At 34.8% G+C, this 19,832-nt stretch overlaps 2 protein-coding genes across 2 annotated transcripts; both read left to right on the top strand.

Annotated features, from left to right (window-relative positions):
- Nucleotides 1-3,293: 3,293 nt before the first annotated feature.
- Nucleotides 3,294-8,374, top strand: LOC103481819 (5-hydroxytryptamine receptor 3A-like). The gene is made up of 8 exons (XM_017310694.1): nt 3,294-3,297; nt 3,339-3,531; nt 4,309-4,478; nt 4,664-4,824; nt 5,219-5,429; nt 5,793-5,918; nt 6,031-6,104; nt 7,032-8,374. The coding sequence occupies exons 1-8, from the start codon at nt 3,294-3,296 to the stop codon at nt 7,248-7,250; spliced, it is 1,158 nt and encodes a 385-aa protein (XP_017166183.1). The 3' UTR covers nt 7,251-8,374.
- A 2,147-nt stretch (nt 8,375-10,521) lies between these two features.
- LOC103481496 (5-hydroxytryptamine receptor 3A-like) lies at nt 10,522-19,801 on the top strand. Its single transcript, XM_008436976.1, has 12 exons — nt 10,522-10,603; nt 11,701-11,781; nt 12,071-12,142; nt 12,935-13,080; nt 14,186-14,230; nt 14,333-14,442; nt 16,338-16,507; nt 17,081-17,238; nt 17,765-17,975; nt 18,830-18,952; nt 19,133-19,215; nt 19,412-19,801. The coding sequence occupies exons 1-12, from the start codon at nt 10,564-10,566 to the stop codon at nt 19,646-19,648; spliced, it is 1,476 nt and encodes a 491-aa protein (XP_008435198.1). The 5' UTR covers nt 10,522-10,563; the 3' UTR covers nt 19,649-19,801.
- The last annotated feature ends 31 nt before the right edge of the window (nt 19,802-19,832 follow it).

Genomic DNA, 19,832 nt, shown 5'->3' with positions numbered 1-19,832 from the left:
ACCCCATTTATAAGRAACATTTGATGGAACTGAATAATAAATATTTCAGAACAATCTTAACTGCGTGCCGTGATAAATATAAAAATACATTTATAACACTCAAAAAAAAAAAACAAATGGTGCAAATTTAGGTGAAACTTTGAATCAGCCACAAGGATAAGTGCTACTATAGTTAAAAGTGCATTTCCAAAACAGCATTTACCTTAAGATGTGGGACCTTTAGGATGGGATGTATGWTCTCTATGTATTCAGATTGTTTTTGTATGTTTGTTGCTTATCTGACCAAATGCAATAAAAAACTAGCTTCACTACTTTTTCTGTGGATTACTAATGCAGAAATGTCCATACTTTAATCAAAGTCAGTGTCAAAGTCAATACACTGATTTGTAAAGTATGCCATAAAAATGAGAAATGCCAAATATTTTTTTTATAAACTTTTAGATTTCTGAATGGAACCAGTTCAAAATGGATCACTGGCTGCCACAGCTTGGAGCGCTGACTGTTGACCAGACATCACTGATTTTTTATTTTTTTTTTAAACACAAAATAGAATGGGTGAATTTTAACACATTTAGAGCTCATAAAAATGCAAAGATAGAGCATTATAAAGACTCCATTTGAAAAAAAATAATGGATCCATAGAAAGATTGCATATCATTTTAAATTGAGTGGACATGCGAAAAAATGTAGTGTTTGTCGTCCAACACAAAGGTGGATTTATATTCATGACGGTATAAATGTGTATTCAGAAAATATTAATAAGGAAATGTGTATTCTGCTCTGTTAGGCAGCTGTGTGTCACCAGATGTTCACCATGACCCACTGATGTCCAATCAGAGCTTTAAGAACGTTTCAGGTAATCCAGTTTCTGTTAATCGATCTGCTATGATGGATATTTTTTATTGTACAAATTACATTCCATTATTACTGTCTGAAAAATATTGCAAAAATTGAACATGAAAGGTAAAATCTATAAACTATTTATGCTGTGATTTTTTTTCAATGACAGTTGAAAAGGCAACAAATGATAAATTTTCACATTTTTCAAACTCGACATCAAACCAGACGTCTGATGACAAAGGTAAACCTGACTTATTTGTTTTGTGTAAATCATTGTGTTTAATCTAACTATGAGTTAATCTCCATTTTTAAATCCTTCAGTAGGAAATGTATCAGTAGAACAATATCTTGTCATGTTAAATTAACAGCATTCAATTGATCTTATTTCAAATTAATATAAATAACCTCCATAGAGTAAATARGAATTATGAAGTGAAAGGAAAATGAATGGATTTAAATATTATTTACAAATAAAAAAGAGAAAACTGTGCTGTATATATTTATTTTGTAGAGCTGCAGTAACAGCAGCAGGTCTTTTTAGATAAATCTTTACCAGCTTTGCACATGTGGAGACAGAAATTTCTTCCATGTTTGTAAAGGAGCAAAACGTTTTGTCAGATTAAATGAATGWTTTCAATTGAAATATTTATTTCCTTGATTCCTTTCACCTTTATTTGCAGYTTTCTTGAATCCCAGTTGCTCTCCAGTGTTTTTCCATCTTCCCAGTCTACAAGTTTTCTCCTCCTACTTTCCCTCGGCCCCAGTTGCTCCTCATTTGYCTCTGATTAGTTCTTCTGGTTTGCGTCATTTCCTCCTCTTCCTCAGAATAAAACCTCTTCTGTTATCTTTGCTCATCACTTGATCATTCCATATTTGTTTATTTGCTACCCTGATCTGCATTTAACTGTAACCGTGTTACAGTAATGCAGTTATTCATTACTGTAACAGGAACATTTACCAATCGCAAGTCAAGACTTTCCTAAGTCTTAAAATATTCAATTGGATTTTTAATTTGGACTTTGACTTTCCAGCTATTAATGAACAAATGAAATATCATGAAGTAATGTTACATTCCAGCTCATTGCTTTGCCAAAAAAGTTTTCCTATCACTTTACAGCCATGGACAAAAAATATTCAAATATATTTAAAGTCTTAATGTGAGAATTGGTGATTTAGTAATTGCACAACACACAGCTTGTAATCAAATTTAAAACTATGGAAATRAAAATTTTTCAAACTCTTTTACTGTTCTAACAAAACTTGTGAATTCTTGGTTGAGAGTTTTTTGACTGCCAGGCTGCAACRAGGAACCATAACAACACAAAAAGACTTTGTGCTTCGCCATTTTACTCACGAAGCATTACATGAAGGCTTGATTGCATTTTGTGATTCTCCCGGTTTTCTCTAATCATAAAGTTTTTACTCTGTTTGCAGCACCCACCTGCAGTTATCAGAATGTTCTTGACCACCTGCGTCTGACCAAAGCTAATGAAACTTTCACCATGAGCAGACCTGTTAAAGATCATACAAATAAAACAGTATTATACCTTGAAATGATGGTCTATGCCATCCTGGATGTGGTAAGTCATAATGTTATTTTTTTGTTTGTTTTTTTCACTTTTGAAAGTGTTCATTGATTTTTGTTGGGGATTTTGAATTTCTGAGTTTGGATTTTCTTTTTCTTGTATTTYGGTTCTCATGTTGAAGCATTATATATTGCTGAGTCCTAAATTATACTTTTTGTTAGATTCTATTTTACTATAGCAATTGTCATCTCTGTAAGAAATCTGTTTTATTTAATTATAATTGCCAAGTGGTTGCTCTTGAAAAGCAAGTATTTCAGCAGTTTGTTGGTCCANTTTTACTATAGCAATTGTCATCTCTGTAAGAAATCTGTTTTATTTAATTATAATTGCCAAGTGGTTGCTCTTGAAAAGCAAGTATTTCAGCAGTTTGTTGGTCCARAACATACAGGTGCGTGTTAAGACAATGMCAAGTCGRAAAGACGTTRCAGTGGACATTAGAGAGGCAAATGTCCATCAGTCTGGGRAGCATGAGACGAGACATTTTTGGCAATAATTTGCAATACTATGTTGGGTAATAATTAAACACARCAAATCGGCACAAATATCTCAAAGTAACTGCTGAAGACGGTAATGTCTGCTTGACGTTAGAGCTGCTAAAAGTTAAAKCTATTGAGTCACARGGTGTAGTTTTACTTTATGCTTACTATTTTTCTCCATGGCTGTAAACTRGAGCTGCAGTTATGAAAGACTGGAATAAAGTTAAAGTACATGAAGCAAAAGATGCACAAGTTTCACTACTCTGTTAATAATTGAACTTGTTGTTTCAAACTGAAATATATAAAGTTTATTTCTTTATRCACAGAAAGAGACAGATCAGACATTCATTGCATATGTTTGGATTTWCATGGTGAGTTATTTCTGAAAAAGATGCATGTCATAACATGGCTATTTAATAAAAAAAAACAAACAATTTGATACTTTTTAAGTTGCATTTTTTATTCAACCATGCTCCGTGCACTCACCCTTCTGGATTTATATTTTATTTTTCCATTCAGGAGTGGGGAAATGAGTACGCTTTATGGAATAAAGATGACTTCTGTGGAATTTCAGAAATCATTGTTCCAACAGAGGTACTGTGGAAGCCAGACATAACAATTGAAGAGATGTGAGTATGCATGTACTGTAGAGTCCTGAGTGACTTCGGTTGAAAGTAATGCAATTTGAAAGAAGAATTTAAATTATTCTAAAGTAAAACAAGTAGTTATTTTAACTTGATATTGTGAGTAAAAATATAGAGAAATGAGAAGAGAAATGTGTGCTCTTTAACTAGGTGAGGGCAGTTTTTTCTTGCATATTGTSAAATAATTCTTTGGTTTAAACTGCAGCATTAAGTTAAAACTCACAATTGAAGAGTAATGAACTTAAAAAAGTGTTTAGACAACTTGTCTCTTGCYGTTAAATCAACTTCATCAACTTTAATTTCTGAGTTAAAACCAACAAAATTTTCTTGTTGATTTAAATTGTATTTTCAAGGAAGCAGGTGGACTTTCATTTTTAAATTAAACCACCTTCAAATGTTGTACARTGCACCATTCTGAGCGCCCAGTAAGACTGACAGGATTTAAATCTCAGCATTTGCTCTGGCACGTCCTTCACTAGGAAAAACTCTCCACTCAGACTCCTGTGCTTCTTGTCTATGCGCTTCATGTCCGCGCTCAGCCTTGTGTATCCTCTGTTTCTTTACGCAAGCAAGAAATTCCACTTAAGTTTCACTTTCTTCTTGATACAGACCTTTAAAATATAAATATGTAAAAAAATATATATATTTTGGTAYTGGTTGTTAAAAAGCAGTATTCCCAGAATCTGTCATTACAAATTTCAAAGGTCTAAGTTGTGGCTTGTTCGGATTTAATCGATTCAACAATCATCTATTCTTTCACAGGATAGAGAAGGACAAAGCTCCTCCAAGCCCCTTTCTCAAAATACACAGTAGCGGGTCGATTGAATTTAGGAACGACCAGATTGTGATCAGCGCCTGCACGATGCATGTTCACAAATTTCCTTTCGACATTCAGAAGTGTAACATCACTTTCAAGTCCTACTTGTATGCAGGTGAGTTCAGTTCATCTATGTTTAATTAAACKAATGCAAAATTTAAAATGTAATTTTCAATGGTATGTCAAACAAAACACACAACAGCTTTCTGAATTGGAAATCTATAGAAAATTAAATCTAAAACTCAGATTTGAGACTTTATAAGTCTAACTGTTGTTTTCTTGCTTTTCTGTTTGTCTTAGAACATGAATTACAAATCGACATAGAGAAAGATAGTTCGGTAATATCGAAGTGGTCTCGTGAAATWATGGCGACAGAATTTGAGTGGGTGTTTGTCAACATGTCTGTCACAAATGCTACGGTGAACCATTATGGATACAATCAAACCATTATTGTTTACACTGTAAGTATGTTCTACAGACAGCGATATCTACATTTTCTATTGTCTTAGTTTTGCTGAGACAGGGTATGTTGATTGTTTTCCAGTGCAGTTACTGCTGCTAAAGCTGCTGTTGTTGCTAACTTTTGCATTGTTCATGATACTGTATATATAATTTTGAAATGGTACAGTTAAGTGGTTAATAAAAAAAAATACTGCTCAAAAATAAATGCTCATCTCTCCAGCTTGGCTCAGCAAATTTGCCCTTCACTTTTAGTATATTCATAAACTTCATAGCCATATTCTTTTKTGTAAAAAGCTTAAARCATGCCTGATTTACTTACAAAAAATGCCAATATTGCCTATYCTTAAATCAAAACCCAAATATTTAAAAACCATCTCCCACATCTTTTTACAGGTAGAAATGAGGAGAAAAGCCGTCCTCCACTTTGCCAGCTTTGTGCTGCCTATCCTCTTCTTCTTGTGTCTGGATTTTTTCTCCCTCCTCCTGCCACACGGTGGAGGGGAGAAGATCGGCTTCAAGACCACTGTGCTGCTTGCCGTCACTGTGATGCAACTTATTCTCATCGAGATTCTACCTTTTACATCAAGCAAAATTCCCCTTATAGGTAAAACACTATGTTATCTTTCCCCCAGATAACGTTTGTATGTGTAGCTTTTGCTGTTAAGMGAGCGTAGCAAGGACGGTGGACAAGAACACAAAAAGGGAAGCAGGTACAGTAGATACCAAAATGGTAAAAATCAACTTAACCTTTTAAATTGTGTTTGAATGGCATGAAAAGACAGGAAATAAGAACATAGTGCCAAATAGAAGAGAACGATTAACAATAGTAGAGGGTTTGACTGACTTTGGTTTGAAGCAAATAAACCCACTATTTATTTGAATAGTGAGACTCTGATCCACTATTCAGATAAATAGAGCAGAATATACTGATCCAGTGTTTTACTAATGTGTTGTTGGCTCCTCTTAGTGGTGTACATCAATGGGATTTTTGGACTAATGTTGCTCAGCCTCCTGGAGACTATAGTGGTGAGCTATCTGATAGAGAAGGACTCAGAATCCCAGGACGATGCCCAGAGTTTGAATGAAGAGCATGGTAAAGATGAACATCTATTAATCTAAACGCAGCTTATCATTCTATGATATAAGTGAATGGCTGTACTGCATTTAAAATGATGTCCACTGATTTGTCTTGAATTGTTTTTCAGAGATAAAAAAATGCTTTCATTGTGCATCCAAATTTGATGAGACTGCTGATCAATACTCATCTATTAACAAAGAGGTTAGTGTTACAGCTTGCAATACAACATTTAACTCAGATTGAACAAGAAAAATTGATTTGGGTTTGACAAAAAGTATTGCTGTTGATGTGTTAATGGGATTTAGCTGGAGACTGGTGCCTGTTTGCAGTAATCATTGGGCRAGAAGCGGTACGCACCCTGGATAGGGCAACATGGAGACACAAGACAAACCACCAGGCACACACACACTCACCTAAGGAGAATTTAGAAAGCCCAATTAACCTAACAATCATGCAAAGCAACAGTGTTAAAATTGCCCCACTGTGCTCTCTCAACAAACATGAAGGTAGAATTTTTTGGTTTTAGACTAAACATCAGGAACCCAATGTTACGTCTGGACCTAAATAAAGTCAATTCATAGTTGCATATTTATCAACAACTGGAAAATACATAAAATAAATTCCACACTTTTCAAGATTACATAGGAAGCCTGCATAAATAAACAATTTATTGCAAATGTTATGGGACATAGGTTATAACAATGTAGAAATGTCTTCAGAGGAACTCTGAWCTCTGAACCCCATTGAGAACCTCCTGGTTATTCCACCAAATATTGTTTTCTGAACTCTTCCCGAGTTAAAACATTACTATTGTTGCTTCTAAATGAATATGAATTTGTTTTCTTTGAATTATTTGAGGCCTGAAAGCACTGAACCTTTTTGGTTACTTTGACCATTTCTCATTTTCTGGAAATAAATACTAAAGTTTTGCTTTGAATTTCGGAGACACATTGACAGTAGTTYATAGAATAAAAGTGTTTGTTTACTCAAACACATCTCTATAAAAGGTAAAACCAGAGAAACTGATTTTTTAAGTTGTCTCTTAAATTCTTCCATAGATGTAAATGCCACTATTAACTGTAAAAATGAATGTAGCTAAACTTGTCCACTGACTTAACGCTCTTGCAGGGAAGCCACAAACTGACTGAGGTACTCCTGGCTRTGGAAAAGGTCTCCGACGAACTGCAGGGAATGAAAAGATCTGTGACATTCCTGAGCAACACAATGGAGCAAAAGCCCGGCTATTGGGCAGGAATTGCGAAAAAAATTGACAAGATGTTTGCATATTTTTATGTAACAACTGTGTTTGTGTTTTTATCTGTTATCTTCACTGTGTGGCTCTTATAATCAGACTTATAATCAGACAAATGGAGGAAAGATCTTAAACATGTTCACTTTGGTGATGTATAACAAGTGTGCATTTCTGTGCAATTTTTCAAACAGTCAGTCACTCCTATTGTTTTTAACTTATTGATAAATTTGATGAGCATTTCATTGGCTTTTATTGTTGGTTGTCAAGTTTGGGTGCCGTTTGCTTGACAGCAACAGTTAGAAAAGTTAATGGAGGATAAGGGGAGTCTGACAATGTTCGGAACTGTATTAATGCAATGTTTTTGAATTAGTTTCTAGACTAATAAGGTATCGGATCACTCCTGTTACCTTATCAGGTCTCTCTGCAGGACCCTTTTGTCTGCCGTACTGAAGCACCAGACTTAGATGCAGGACATATTCTTTCAAACTGTAGAGGGAAGTTTGATGTGATACTTCTTAATTGAAATGAACTTAAAATAAGTGGTGACAGTGGAGAAGAGCCAGTCCCTCCAGCAGATCAGTATGGGTGGGAATCTGCTGCAGCTGGCTGGGTTTTAAGAGGACGGACTGCAAAAACACACACAGAAGCATCAGTCCAGGAGAACTTTTAAAGAAATCCAGAGCAGACAGTCATAGTTCTGCAGATGCATGCATTTAGAGTTTTAAAGCAACAAAATTGTGTATGTTGTATAACTTACTGGGTGTCATKTTGAACTGTTACCCTGCATGAAAATWTTCCTTCATATTTTGCTCTACCTATCTCTTATTACATATTAAAAATATTTTTATTATAATTACTAAAAATTAAACGTACTTAAGCAATTAGACTACATAAAAGGTCTAGGTATGTTGTGGTAACTCATAATAAAATAAATGTGTGTAAAATAAAGGACAGGCATGATTCAATTTAAGCCATGAATGTGAATTTAGTTTATGACAATGAAACAACAATGAGTAAACAAGCAGGCAGACAAAAATATATTAACATAAGTTTGTTGTAAGTGTATATATTTTTGAATTTGAAGAGAATGTCGTCTAATCTAAGATAACTAAGTGGGAAAATCAATCAATAAAGGTTAATTCTGAAATGTTTGCTTTAACACTGGAGTTTTCATTCGAGCAGTTTTGATTTAGTTACACTGAGATGAGCAAAAAAAACACAAAAAACTTGAACTTAACCTAGCTTTAAGTTTGTACTCTGAATTAAAAAAAGCAACACTTCACAAGCATCAAAATCCAAACAAATGAATATTTGSAAACAAAAATAAATAATGCTATGTTGGTCTTTGAAAACTTGTATGATGATATTTCAAATATTTTCAAAATTGCTTTCATAAATGTTATACACTCCAATAATGCTGTGCTCCAAACTTTGACAGTTTGATATGTTTTTCTTATTGTTGATTATAAATKAATATAGATGCTGCTGTTTTACATTAAGTTACTTAAACAAGGTTAAGATTTCTAAACGCTCTTTGCCAACATTCATCAAATACTGTTTATGTAGAATGAAATCTGTAAGCAAATATACATATATGTGATAGATATGGCCCTCTAACAAAGTTCAAATTTCTCATGTTGCCAAWTATGGAAAAATAATTGCCCACCCATGACCTACAGAATAGAAACATTTCAATTTATGTACTGTACTAATTATAAGAAATAAAGGYCTGAAATATTTCACTCTTTCTAATGAATCTATGAGTTTCAGTTTCTATAATTAGTGACAAAAACTTCTAATATTTTCAATATATTTTAATTTTGTGTCTGTATGTACCACTTGCATCGTTTAGATACTTGATCATTTACTGATTATCTTACACTGACTGTGAAATAACGTTGTGATTAAGTTTTTTAAAGACAAGGCCGCCACATTTGCCATGCAGACGACATTTGAATAAGAGTACACATTTTAGCTATTAGCAAAGCATTATCCCATATTATTTAGCTTAATTGCTTTTCCATTCATTGTCTTAATGCAGTTCCTTTTGTTGTATACATGTTAAAACCTCTGGAAGTGTTGTTAAATTGAATAAAAAGTCATGCTGTCCATTACAGCACATTAAAAATGTTGCAGACTGAGAGTGAATCYCTGCAWTTGGAATAAATTGCAATGTGGTAAAATGACTAATATATTTCTGTGGTTCTTTAACATCTAAATGTAAGATAATTCCTGGAATCATGTTGCTGGATAAAAGCCCTGATAGACGGTCCAATAAAACAGCTGAAAGGAACAACTTGGAGGTTTTTCTTCTTTGCTTTACTGTGTCTGTGAACTTTGAAGATAAATGAAARTGCTTCAGAATTACACAAATTGTAGTTTCAYCTTAAAATACAGTAATAGACCAACAAAAAAATGACGCAAGTGAAAATATTTAACATAATCATAGAGAAGACTATGGACTTCAGGCTGGCAAGTGTCCGAGTCTCTTGAAGCCTCCATGRCGTGCCGCGCGATCAGTATTGAGACTCCATGTTTTATTGATTTACAGATGGAAAATAGGAAATCAATAAAAAGTTAGTTGTAAGCAATTAACAAAAATTAATGGGGATAAAACCCTGAAGTATGCCACTCTGGCTGAAAACTTTAAAACTCCATATTGCGATTTGAGGTTCATTTTTTTCATAAATAAATMTTTTGTGCCTTCTCAGATCATTTATACTTACATGAATCCCAGGTATATGCAGAATCTACTTACTGATTCAGTTAATTTCAGTAAAGTCATGATAGACCAGTTCACAATGATTCATAAAATACTCTAAATATTTCTCAGAATAATGTGATTCTTTGGAGAAACTGAAAACGGCTACATGAGCTGTTTGTTGTCATACGCTGACTTTGTGTTGCAGTTTTACTTGAGGTCCTTTGAAAGCTGTTTTGCATCCATGATTCTCTATTCAGTCTATATTTCAACAGTAGCTGCCAATTCCAGCAAGCAGATATTGTWTTGACAACAAAATTGTAGTTGTTTGAAGAAGCAAAGAACTTTRTGAGTCAGTATTCAGTTTGTACAAACCTTTCAAAACCTGTGTAAAATCTTTACTTTTAATGTTGGTGTGATTTTAAACCAATGCTTGCATTAAAAKGTTTCCATTCACTTCCTCCTGAAAGGGTAGTTCTGGTCAATAAAGTGAATATGAATTTTCTTATTTCATCTTGTGGCTGCTCATCTATTTATATTTTGTCTTGGCAAAGTGTTACTTACCACACCCACAATGAAAATGATAAGTGAACACTTCCAGCGTAAAATCAATGATGGTCACTGATGAGATATAAGTGCAGAGGGTGTTGGCCTCTCTGGCAGATCACAGATCAGAGAAGAGGAAGCTGCACTCTCAGATCAGGGCCATGGTTCTCCCATTCATCTGTTTTCTGCTCTTTCTTTCAGGTAAGACGAGATGATTTTTGTCTGAGAGGACTCGTATGCTTCTTAACAAAGGCAGCCATATTGTACTTCATTATGAAGGCAGACTGGTTTTTTATCAATGCTATTTGCTTCAACCACTAAGGCTTCACCTGTCTCACAGTTAATGATGAGTTTTAGGATCAAGTTTTGAAGCTTATCTCCAGATGTAAAAAAAAAATAAAAATTAGACTTTCGTAGGGCTCAAATATTTAAAATAACTTTATTTGTGTTTGAATGGGACTATTTGTTTCAAGTCAAATAGTACAAAGCTTAAGTGCTGGATTAGGTGCTATAAAAAGAGGGATTTAAGGAATGCAGTCCAGCTCAGGGAAGGATTTTTGGACAGCCTGTTTGAGTTGAGGTGTGGATCCTCCAACTGACCCCAATTCAACCGGATGCTCTCCRACCGTTGTCATTTTTAACACTTTGGGTGATTTGTAACTTATTTTCCAGTATGTTAAAACCACATTACTATTATAATTTTGTTTTTTCTACAATTATTTAATTTAGAAGTTTCCCAAAATCTTGTTTGAACTGCAGAGATKWATTTATTTATTTGAAAAGTAAAAGCTTAAGAAAGATKAACTTAAGTGGRWTTTATTGGKCTTTTCAGAGGTAGACCAACACAAGGYTGTGCACTTGTGATGCAAAAGAAAAACGTATATGTTAAATTGTAACAAATTCTTCTAAAATTACATTTCTAAAGTGTGGTCTTAATTGGCATTCAGTCTCAATATTGTGATTCTCCTAAAATAAAATTAGGTGTCAATACTTTTTTCTTTTTTGAAATCATCTTATTAGTAAATAAAGTTCACCTTAACGGTATTAGGAAATAGCATTATAGATATGAGAGCCCACCCAAGAGGTGACAAAGATAAAGTCAGGGGTTGTTGCTGGGTTGGTTTTGCAAACCTAYCAAAACATGTCTGTCAACATAAGCTGACTGTTAGAGAWAAGACTTTAAAATTGGTGTTTATTACTTTAGCAAGCTATTATTGGCAATCCCATTATTGCATMAAAATTTTGATGCATGACTATGCATTTATWAAAATGCACCAAACCAAATTCTCTTCTGTCAGGTGGATTAATGTCCAGTTTAGAGATACAAGATGATCTTAACAGCCAGTCGACATCCAATCAGAGCTCTACAGAAAGCCCAGGTAAGAAATGTCTGTCTAWTGATTTTAGAGGTCATCGCTGAAGGGTCATCAACATATAGCAACTYTTTCTACTGCAMCACKGKTTRGCGCCATATTATTTCTTTATATGAATTAAGTTTTGGTTAATTTGTCATATTGTCCAGTCAGCATAAAAGGGGCTTTTACCCTCTCACTTATTATTTTAATATCAGTTYAATACATTCCAGCATCACTTAATTATGAAAAGTTTAATCTGAAATGTATAACATACAAATACAAAAAATTGTATTATTTTTTTWAAATAAAACAGATTGGAATACCACAAGCTATCAGCAATCGGATTATAAAAACCAGACATCCAGCRAGAGATCTGATGAAAGTGGTAAGCAAAAAAAATTACGTGATCCCTGAACTGTAAAACCGAATTAGATATTACCAGGTAACCTTGTTGTTTTCAAAGTATTTTTTCCCTTACTAACAAAAGCACATAGACCAGTCTTCATGGCAGAAAAATGTGGTGTTGGTGGCTCAAATTTTYGTAAGCTGCAATAAACTAACATGAACAATCCCCTTATTGTGAAGAATAAACAGATTGGTTACATCTGTTAATTATTTATCTGAAAAATGACCAAAGACATTGTAAAAGCTTCAAGTTTGAGGTGACGTTTTCCCCCACAGTGACACAATATTAGTGAAATACTGACTTTTCCCCTCAGATTTTAAGTAGAAAAGGTTAAATCTCAAAATKTGTATGCTTTGTATYTGATTTGACTGTCACTATAATGTGAAATAGTGTTACTATTTGTATTTAAAGTTATTGTCCACCTTTACCTTATTTGAATTTTCTATTTCATATTATACTGCTCTTCATCAGATTAAAACAACTGTTTAGCATTATTTCCAACTGAGCTATCGACAGTTGAAGTGACCTCATTTAGACTTTTATTCAAAGTCTTGATTTAGCAACAGATTTTAATCAAGCATTTGTAATAATTTAAGCTGTACAATACATGCACTGACAGCAAGAACAATTTGCTTTGACAAAAGACAAAATTCTGTGTTCTGTGTTCCAGGAAATTATTAGCATAATAACATATCATTAGTGTAATATGATAAACTCTTGCCTTTGCTATGTATTTAGTGGAGAACAAGAATGTGCTTTCTGTTTTTGCAGAAAAAATCTGCAGTGACTGGGATGTTGTAGAGCACTTAAACCTGACCAAGAATAAGGAAATGTTTACCATGATCAGGCCTGTTAAAAATCATAAAACACCAGTATTCATTGAATTTAAAATGGAAATCTATGCCATTCTAGATGTGGTAAGTTTCTGTTTTTGTTTCATTTATCAGTTTTATTTTTATTGGAKTTCATTTTTGTTTGCTAGGTTTAAAATATAAAGAATAAAGAATAAGAATTGTTTACTGTGGCTTTCAGGTCATTCTGTCACCAGTTGTTTCATGTGCAGGGTTTCCCTAAGTGTATTATAAGACTGGTGGGCTGCCAGGCTTTACTTGCCTCTCTGTCAGGCTTATTTTTGTTTTTACTTAAAAAAATTATAAAGATGTTACTGCTTTTTTTTTTCTTCTTGTTTTTTTATATAAGCCAACAGCAAACATCTTTGTTGCCCTGAGCATTTCACTGGCAGAGCAGAATTATTAATGAAGGATGGGTTCACGGTTGATGCATTGGACATGGGCAAGAAGCCGGGAGCGTGTACCAATCACACCGCTGRCGGYGCTGCACGTTTACCGCCTTGCGCGCTGTCGCAGCTTGATCTCACGTGCGCCTCCTATCACTCAAACAGGACAGAGGCTCACCTTTATCTGCATTTATATCAATCTCCTGTGAGGACTCGCATATCTTTGGGTAATTTTTCACCAAGATATGACTCCATTTTTTAAGCCACTGCGTTTGCTCTGCTTGCAAAGCTCAGAGTGAACCTCCGATATAGGTGACCGTTTAGAGGTGGTGTTAAGCCTTTTGTGAGAATGATATATCTTAGTGAACAAAGAATTATATCTGGTGTGTGCATTTACACACACTGCCCAGCGGTGACTCGGTCTGCGCTGATAAAGTTTTTACTGTGCACACTTCCTAATGACCAGRAACTTTGTYAATTTTCTGTCAGTGTTCKGATTTTTAGCTTTCATTCCTTACCTTCCCCACCCYGAAGTTATTTTTGACTGGTATTATTGTGACTGATATATGGCCCAGCCACATTCTCCATAGTGTCAAATGATTTTAAGAAACCTTTGTAAGATCTTGTGTTGTTGAATTGATAACCAGCTTCATATGCCAAATAATGACGTTAGTGTACACAGATTTAAGAATGTAACCAGGCCTAAAATGTAATTTTTTACATGTAAATTGTTCTAGATGTTGAACAACTAGAAATATTTCAATACATCTTGTTTCTTTTTCCAGAGAGAGTCTGACCAGTCCTTCATATCATACATTTCCTTTATTACTGTGAGTATTCTCTGAAAAGTGTCACATTTGTCAGATGAATAAAATAGCTGATGCTTGACTACAAATCAGACTACTGACTCAGTTTTGTCTTTCCCTACTTAGCTATGGATTAATGAATTTATTCACTGGAACGAAAGTAACTATTGTGGAATTTCCGAAGTGGTAGTTCCACGTGAATCTTTGTGGATGCCCGACTTCGTCATTCAAGAAATGTAAATCTGCTCAGTTTTGTTATGCTTAAAACTTTGTAAACTGAGGCATAACAAATTGTGACAAAAAAWTTTTTCTTAACTGACATAAAACAAACATAAGATAAATAGATAAATAAGTAAAATCTCAGGTTTGAAAAAATCAAAACTTCACATTTCAAATGATTGTTTCTTTTCCATGATACATTTCAGCGACCACATAATGTATCATCATTTTTAAAACTATATTCAGTTATTTGGTAACACTTTATTTGAAGGGGTGTGCGACTGACATGCCACTGTCACAAACATAACACCTGTCATGAACATGAAGGACTCTTCATGGATATTTCTGTTGTCATTGTCATTCTGTAAATAACAACACTGTTAATCCACAGTTGATATCGTTTAAAATGTCTTTGTCATGATAACTTGTCATTAACCAAGAAAGAATATCTTTCTAATGACATGACATTAAAATGGTTTTGTTGCGACAACCTGACATTGATCAAGAAATCATAATCCGTCATAAATGTTAACAGGTATTAATGATCAAACTTTGAAAAGTTTTGTAACTTTATATGTTAACATTAAATTACATTTATATGTTAACAATAAATCACATCTTTACAACTAGTCAAATGTTGTAAAGATTTTTACTTGAGGTGAGGAATAATTGCTGGGGATCTGGGTTTTGGGCTCRGTGGTGGGTTCTTTCCCTTCCCATCCACCAGAGGAAGACAGGGACCTGYTGCGTGATCAGACGCAGACCTCATCTGCCAGAGTAAAAGARGAGCCAGTTGCCAGCCCTYTGGTGCCTCARTGTTGACCTACTATGGTACTTCAAGCCAYCAGTGATCTGTACTCCTGTGTCTCCTCGAGTTGTTGATAACCAGAAACTTACCTGCAGTGGTTTCTTTCCAAGGTTCTCCTCACGGCTTCCTGGATCGACTCAGTTTGCCGCTCTGGTTCCTGCTCGTGTCTTCAARTCTCTCTGTAAAGATCTCTGTTTCAATCCACATGACTGGTAACGTTCCGCTCCTGTTTCCACGTTGGCACCACAAAAACCTGTCCGCCCTCCAACGGTTCCATCACTCAGCAGTTCCTAACAGATTCGTCCAAAAAAACCTATCGACTCCCTCCCTCGGGATTCCCTCATACAGAGACTCAAGCGCAGAATCCTACTCACCTTTYCCCCCCGGTGGACCACCTTCTTCTACATCAGTAAGAACTCATTTAAAGATTATCTTAACCCTCTCTGGTATTGTTCAAGTTACTCATCATCTCCTCTCAGTTTCAGTGTTCCTGTGTACTCCTGTGTCCATATCCCTGGACAAAACGCACATTATTCATTGTTGGAGAAAGTTAAAGTTTATTGACCTCCTGAGAGYGTCATGCATGTGGGCCAAAAGTACATCCAAAACATGACAAAAATATTAATGACACAATTATAATGGTTTCATGATGGTTACAGTTAAAACTAACAACAAATGACAGGGTAATGTAGTAATACACAGATACATAACTTTTTTCATTTTGATAATACTTATGACATATTTATGAGCGACGATTCTTGGTTAATGTCAAGTTATAACAAAGATATTTTAAACAATGTCAACTTTGTATTAAAAGTGCCATTATTTATCGAATGATACTTAATGACAGTCATAAATATTCATAAAGTTTCCTTCATGTTCACACAGGTGTTATGTCTATGACAGTGGCATGTCAGTCTTRCSCACCAMGCTTCAAATAAAGTGTTACCAATTATTTTGATTTCCATTTAAAAAAGTTGTTCAGCTTCAGTGTTATGCAAACCTAATCTACATAATTATGTAAGAAGGTCAAGTTATGGTATAGTATGAAAGAGATGTTTGACTGAAGTGTAATGTTGCCGCTAAGTCTTTATTCTSTTACAGGACAGAAAAGGATAAAGCCGTACCGAATCCTTTTCTCAGAGTTCATTCGTTTGGCATGGTATCACACTCTGATGATAAATTAGTGATCAGCACCTGCAAGATGAAAATTTTTCACTTCCCCTTTGATATTCAGAGCTGCAATATGACTTTGAGGTCTCTCTCATACAAAAGTAAGCCTTATTCAACCATTTTTAACAATATATTTATTGATTTTTATTTGCAGATATGAAACATAGAAAACATTATTGAAATAAACATTGAACACTTCTCACCCACAATCAACACTCAGAGTATAAAATTTAAAAAATAATAAAATTCAGCTAAAAAAAAAGAAAAAATAAGTAAAAGAATGGAAAAAAGTACAAATTGCATAAGCATAGAGTCGAGATAGYTTCACAGACACTACATATATCCTGAACAGCCATTTATAGTGTAAAAGTTTTAATGCTGWATTAATAGCCTGRATTTGTGCTTTTAATCCTGTTTAAACAGGACTAAAGTCACATGCTTTAAACATGTTTCGACAATGTCTAAAAATTAGCTGCATCCTTTTAAAATCAATGTATTGTAAGTCACTTTYGATTACTGAKAAATTCTTGCATGGCTTTTTACTGGATTGATACTTAACCCATTATCAACTCTGCATGTTAATCTGTAACTAGATTTTCAAATGGTGCTGTTGAAATTGCATAATGTATTCTCAAAATTATTACTGAATCAATCTGGGGTTTTTTCTGTCTCAGGTGAAGAATTATTGATTCKCACAATTGAAGACAGTAAAAGGATCACAGCGTGGTCTCGTRATTTAATCTGGACGCARTACGAGTGGGAGTTTCTCAATCTCTCAGTCACAAAGAAAACTGTCGAACATTTTATCAGCCAAACTCACTTTGTTTACACTGTAAGTATTCTGAAGACAAGTCACAGAAGGCAAAGGTTTTGTTTTACTTTCTCTGTGCTGAGCCAAGCTACGCTGCCAACCTAATTGAAGATATTTGAATCAGACAAGCTGAAGAACTCAGCTTATGTCTCCCTGCACTGACAGAGATCAGATTTGTCTGAAATGCTATTTTCAGTTGCTGATGCAAATTCTTCTATTCTTTCTGTTGCTAGACCCACGTAAAGTCCTTAATAGATGACATTACCATAGATTCTGAGAACAGGCATAAGAAAATGTAAAGTTGTGCACTTTCCTAACTTAATGTGTGCATTCTCCATCAATATTAGATAATCAGTGTAAACTGATTTGCCTTTAGTAAAATGTAAATTTACTTAATACCAACTTTTGAATAAAAATGTGTTCTGTCTTTGTGTAAGAATCTTTGCTATTCTGCTTTTACCTACTCACCTTATAGCTAAGTGTGATGGCTTTTCATAAAAATCATAAAGAAAAGGGAATTTTAACCATGTAACACACCTTTTCACAGGTAACCATGAAGAGAAAGTCAGCACTTTACGTCGTCAACTTCCTGCTGCCTGTCCTCTTCTTCTTGTGTCTGGACTTTGCCTCCCTCCTGATGCCGACTGGCGGTGGAGATAAGATTAGCTTCAAGATCACGGTGCTACTTGCTGTTACAGTGATGCAGCTGATTCTCATTGAAATTATACCTGTTACTACAAGCAAGATTCCGCTTATAGGTAAAAATCTCAGCTGTCTTGTATTACCACCCCTCCAACTTTTTGGCAGAAAACATTTTAGTGTTTTATGTGATTAACCAACAAAGTGGAGAAATCTTACCTATCGGTTAGAATTTTTTACCAGGTGTGGACTTTGACTAGTTCATTTCATTACACAAATGTGCTTTGATCTCATTCATTCCATTGAAGCTCTGACTGAATGTTTAATTTTATTATTCTGCTGGAAGGTGAATCTCTACTCTAGTCTTAGTCTAGGTTTTTCCTGTATTTAGCTTTCTATCATGTCTGACCAGCTTTTCCTTCCTTGCTAAAGAAAGCATTGTGCAGCATGGCATTGACCAACATGTGCARGTTTAGCTTCCAGCCACAAAGAGCATCCTGCTAGCAGGCCAAACAGTTWAATTTTGTTCTCATATGAACAGAGCATCTTCTTCCAAATCTTGGATGCATCCAATGCCATCAATGATTTATGATAAACTTTAAATGAGAAGACTTGGTTTTTTGTTGTTGTTGTTGTTTAAGGGGCATTGCTAATAAAATAGGGGCAACAAAATAGTTAATAAGAAAATATAAACATCTTAAAGGGATATGGATATTTTTTGACAATCACTTTGCATGCTTATTTTCCCATGAGTTTGCTCATTTGATCAAAGTTACTCATCAGAAGACCCTCTGTGTTGTAACCAAGCATAACCACTGGGGACATTTCATTCTGAATCATAATTTGTGAAAACATTCATGGACAGGTCTATTATTGTGTTGCTCTTGGTAATTAAAAATGTTTCCTGCATTTGCCACTGAATTGATCACATGACTTAACGTTCTCACCATAATGTGCTCTCTGTTCCTCCAAGTRATTTATTGCATTGGGATTTTTGCTCTGATGCTGCTTGGCCTCTTGGAGACCATTTTCTTGAATTATCTGATGRSAAAAGACTCTTCATCCCTGGAAAGCAAGAAAGAGAGTGACAAGCTTCGTAAGAACCAAGATGTTTATAAAGATGCAAACAATKTTCACTGCTGTCTAAGAGATTAAATTAAATTCAGCTCAATCTGACTGTAGTTTCTCACAATTTGTGTTAAACATTWCTTAATTKACWTACACAGATCCATGAAGCTGTTGTGTTCACCCTCAACTATCTTYCACTTTCTTCCAGAAATAATAAAAGCTTCCTCCACTGCCTCCACCTCTGAAGAGATGACCAATATGACCAATCAAACTGCATCTATGTGCAAAGGGGTTAGTGTAATCTTTCCAGGGGTTGATTTAATTTATATACAGTGTTCAAGTTCTCACAACTGGATGGCTGCTTTAGCAGAAATAAGAAGCAGAAGTTATCTGTTTTTAAAAAAAACCCAGATAATCAGATACTCTCTTGTGATAAGCAATGTGATGACCCATTACCTGGTTTATAACTTCTGACTGATTCTTGCAGGGCAGCAGCAGCCAACTGACTGAGTTATTTCTGGCCATGGAGAAATTCTCAGATGAGCTTGGAGAGATGAAAAAAACTTTTCTTGACAAAGAGTCTGAAGAAAAGAAGGATGGTTACTGGACCAGAGTCGCCAAGAAAATAGACAAGATTTTTTCCATTCTCTATGTCTTGGCAGCCATTTTGTTTTTAGCTGTCGTCTTCTCAGTGTGGCTCTCAAAATCAGACTCATCGGAATGATCTAGGGCTGTTGTAAACRAATATTTTAGTAGTTGAGTAATCTATTGATTATTCTTACGACTAATCGGATGAAAAAAATAAAATAAAATATTGGTAAATCTTCCATAACGGGGCAGACGAGCGAACGAACGTAAGATGGGGGTGGAGGGGAGGAAATAGACCAGGGGACTGACGGTAGACCAGG

This window comes from Poecilia reticulata, linkage group LG19, assembly GCF_000633615.1.
Source record: "Poecilia reticulata strain Guanapo linkage group LG19, Guppy_female_1.0+MT, whole genome shotgun sequence".
Lineage (NCBI taxonomy): Eukaryota > Metazoa > Chordata > Actinopteri > Cyprinodontiformes > Poeciliidae > Poecilia > Poecilia reticulata.
This window is presented reverse-complemented; position numbering and strand designations above follow the sequence as displayed.